Genomic DNA, 4410 nt, shown 5'->3' on the forward strand with positions numbered 1-4410 from the left:
AACCAAACACACTCCCCCTATGTCAGTGCTAATGATAAACTAAAGTGAGGTAGATGCAACTACTCCCAGTCTTTGCCTAAGATATGCAAATGTAGATGTTGGAAGGGGTTTAGTGAAAATGTCTGCCACCTGTTCAGCAGTAGGAAAATAGTCAAGTTTAATATCTCCACTTCTTACCTTTTCCTTAAGAAAATGATACCTGATGGCTATGTGTTTGGTCCTGGAATGCATGACTGGATTCTTAGAGATATTGATTGAGCTTGTATTATCACAATAGATAGTCACTGGTAGTTTTTGCTCAATATGGAGGACCTTCAGCATTTAGATCATCCAGAGTATCTGAGTGCAACAAGAAGTAGCTGCCATGTACTCAGCCTCAGCTGTAGAAACAGAAACTAAGTCTTACTTTTTGCTATGCCATGTGACTAAACTTTCTCCAAGATAGAATGCACATCCACTAGTGCTTTTTCTGTCATCGACACAACCTGCCCAATCTGTATCTGAGTAGGCTGTCAACTGAAATCCTTTCTTTTTGACTAACCAAGCAAGATCCACCTATGCTATCTGACAATGTATACAAATTTTCTGAAGTCCTCACTCCTGATGCCACGAGTTTACCATTCTTTGATTTTATGATCTCACATCCTGATTTATCAAAGATAACCTTGTGACCCTTGTCACACATTTGACTAATGCTGAGAAGATTATGCTTCAAACCTGAACCATATAAAACATCAGATGTCTTCACTTTCCCATCATCTAGATGCACTGTGCCCTTGCCAACTATCTTGGCACTCTCACTGTTTCCAAAGTTAACAGACCCTCCCTCATATTGGTTAAGCTCTGCAAACTTGTTCTTATTACCAGTCATGTGACTTGAACAACCACTATCAAGGATCCATGGAATAGCCTTGTCTAGGGCCCTAAAAGCAGTTTGAACAACCAAAGAGTTAATACTCTTTCCTCTTGAAACTTTTTCAACCCAAACCATTTTAACTTGCTTTTTCACATCTGAACCAGCTGTAGTCTTCTTTTGACTTGACTTCTTTATGGGAGAGAAATAGATGGGCTGTTTGCAATTTCTAGCAATGTGACCATGATTGCAACAATTGCAACACACCACATTTTGCAACAAAGGTGCAAAAGAGTTCTTACTAGTGAAAAACACTTGCTTTGAGTTGAACATGCAAGTGGCTATCTTATGCCCATATGTGTTACATTTGAAACATTAACCAGGAAAGTAGTTGCTCTTTTTGCCTTGAAATCTTGACCTTCCAAACCTGGATGTTCCATAGAATCTAAAATGAGAGGCATTGGTCTTTTGTTGATTTCTTTGCTCTTGGTGTCTCTTCTTCTGCTCTCCCTTACTTGTTGCATGGGAAGCTTTTCCTCTTGCATCAGTAGAGCTGCCTTCTTTCACAAAATCCATCTTCTTTAAGTTTTTGGTAAGTTGCTTATTATTCCCAAATGATTCCATATGAACATACCCCAAACCTGATTTCATGCCAGCTGGTCTCTGATTATTGATGATCTTCTCAAGAATCTGACTTGACTCATTTGGTTGAGATTGAGTGAGCTGAATTTCTTGAGATACTCCATTCTCATCAAATTTTTTAACTTTCTGTTTCAACTCATTAAGTTCAACCCACATCAGCTCATAGATGCTGATTTTGTCTTCGTACTCTTTGATTTGGCTTTGAAGAACCTCATTTTCTTGAGCAAACTTGTTGCAGTGAGTAACCTTGAATGAAAGTTGAGTCTCAAGATCAGTCAAAGTTATCTGGCTATCCTTCAAACTCTCCAATTCCTTTTCTTGTTTCATACAGACCTTGACCAACTTCTTATTCTTTTTCTTCTCAATATCAAGCCTCTCAAGAGCCTCTTCCAACTCACCCTCAAGATCCACTATAGCTTCCATTTCCTCTGTCTCTTCAGAAGGCTGATTTTCATCCTTATTGATTTAATAAGCCATGAATGGACACTCACTGATATCACTGTCTGAATCTTCATCAATCTCTGAATCAGATGAGGAGTCATCACTCTCCTTGGAGAGAAAGACCTTCTTCTTGGGAAATCTTCTCTTAGTGAACTTTTTCTTCCCTTTGAATTTTTCTTTATTGTTGTTGTTGTCTTCATCATCATTGCCTCGGAATTTCTTCTTTTGAGGACACGAGGCAGCATAGTGACCAATATCACCACATCTGAAGCACTTGAATGGAAGCTTACCTTGATACTTACCTTTTCCTCTGGTGAGCTTTCTAACAAAGTTTGCTTCAGCCTCATCATCACTATCCAACTCAATATTAGAATTTTCCTCAATTCTCATTCTTCATTACTTGAAAAGCAAGTTCTTTATCTTCAGCTTTGCCTTTTCCTTTCCCAGTTCTCATCTCATAAGCCTTCAAATTTTCTTGTAAAACATCTAATGCCAAGTTGTCTATATCATCATGATCTTCAATAACTGAAACCTTGGAGTCATATTTGGGAAGAAGTGATCTGAGTATCTTCTGACAAATCTTTGAGCCACTTAATATATGACCTACACTTCTGATAGCATTTACAACTTCATTGGCTCTAACCATATATGCTTCAATATCTTCACTTTTATTCATTTTCAATCCTTCAAAATTTACCTTGTGAACTTGAAGCTTGAACTTTTTGACCCTCTGATCACCTTCATGCACACCCTTAAGCCTGTCCCACAGTTGCTTGGTTGTCTTGCAATCCATGACCTTTGCAAGCTTCGTGTTTGTCAGTGCACTCTTAAGTGCATTCATTGCCTTCAGGTTGTTTTCAAACTTCTTAATTTCTGTCTCATCGGTCGGTTCTGTATCTGGCATCTCGAACTTGGTACATATCAATCTGAGAACACCATATCCCAAAGACCCCAAATAGGTCTCCATTCTATTCTTCCAGAAAACATACTCAGTACCATCAAAGTGTGGTGCCCTTCCATAACCTGAGACTTTATTGTGTGTCATTATTCCCAGAGAGATCTCTCAACTGTCGATTTGACTAATGTTGAGTCTAGCTCTGACACCAATTGTTGAATGCCACTCGGCACAGAGAGGGGGGTGAATCTGTGCTTATTAAAGTTTTCCGCAAACTCAGATTATAACAACCAACACAAAATCGTATGGTCATGCACCAATCACTACAAAGTAGGTTGGTCTACCAGTGAACCACACCCACTTTGTAAATAACCACTTCAAAATAAAATATCAAACTATAACACAAGCATATACGTGATTCGGCATAATGGCCTACGTCCACGGAGCAATACCCCTCACGGGTTTGGTGCTTTGCTCAGCACACTTCTATTAAAAACCTTATTACACAGGTTCAACACAGTTCCATATGACTTAGGAACCACAGGAAATACTCTCACACACCTAACTGTATCAGTACAGTAGGCTTTAAATACTAACAGTGAGTTTATATGATCAACCCAAATTCCCAACACTCAAAATTACATGAATCTCACTCCCCAACAAGACTAAATGATAAAAGGGGAACTTGAATGAAAAACTACCTCAAGAATGAAGTAGAACTACAACCTCTGTCGATACAGACCCTCTGGACATCAGTAGTAGTGTACGGCATGTCCTGGAAGCCTATGACACGGATCCCAATGCATTGATCTACTCAAAATGCCTTCTTCTCTGAGAAAATTTAAATATTAAATCATAGGGGCATCAAACCCTAAATCCAAATTCACCACTGCATAGAAGACGTCAAAATATGGCGGGTAGTGTCACTACATAAATCCCAAAATTCAACTTTTAAATAGCCCAAAGTTTGATGCAAAGATTGAGTCAATCTGGGCCATTAGATCAGATCGTATGGACGGCCCAGATTAAAATAAGATTCGATCTTCCGTCTTCCGCTTTACATGGGAGTGGAGCACACATAAGCCGTTGGATCCTCATCTTTGATATGAGATTAAAATAGAACCATCAGGTTAGATTCCTGATCCACGAATGAGAAGTCATCACTTAAGTGTACCAATTTTGCATGTGCTTAATTGTGAGGTGTCTATTTAGAATATTCTACCTCAGCCATTGATTCTGATTTAGATCAACCAATCAGAACAAGAGATTCTAATTCAGATTTAAAGATTAATCTCAGCCACACAATTACTTGCGTTTTTTGGACAACGATGACTCATCCATGATCTGTACACATGTCATAAAAAGTTGAAATTTTTATCTCTCACTATTTGCCACGTGGGATTCACATCCGTACAGTTGGAATTCCCATGTGATGCTCCAAAAAAGTCACTAATCAGCTACAGAGAATGACTTCCAATAGCTTGATTTTCAAAACCTTCAAATATTTTCTAAGTATAAGAGCATACTCAAGCTGTTCGACAAAATGCCCAAGAGGGCTGGGCTGCTATGCCCATGGGGC

The 4410-nt window shown here is 38.9% G+C and overlaps 1 protein-coding gene across 1 annotated transcript; it reads right to left on the reverse strand.

Annotated features, from left to right (window-relative positions):
• Positions 1 to 2315: 2315 nt before the first annotated feature.
• Positions 2316 to 2981, reverse strand: LOC122647194. The gene has a single exon (XM_043840652.1). The coding sequence runs from the start codon at positions 2979 to 2981 to the stop codon at positions 2316 to 2318; it is 666 nt and encodes a 221-aa protein (XP_043696587.1).
• Between the last annotated feature and the right edge of the window lie 1429 nt (positions 2982 to 4410).

This window comes from Telopea speciosissima, unplaced genomic scaffold, assembly GCF_018873765.1.
Source record: "Telopea speciosissima isolate NSW1024214 ecotype Mountain lineage unplaced genomic scaffold, Tspe_v1 Tspe_v1.0013, whole genome shotgun sequence".
Taxonomy (NCBI): Eukaryota; Viridiplantae; Streptophyta; class Magnoliopsida; order Proteales; family Proteaceae; genus Telopea; species Telopea speciosissima.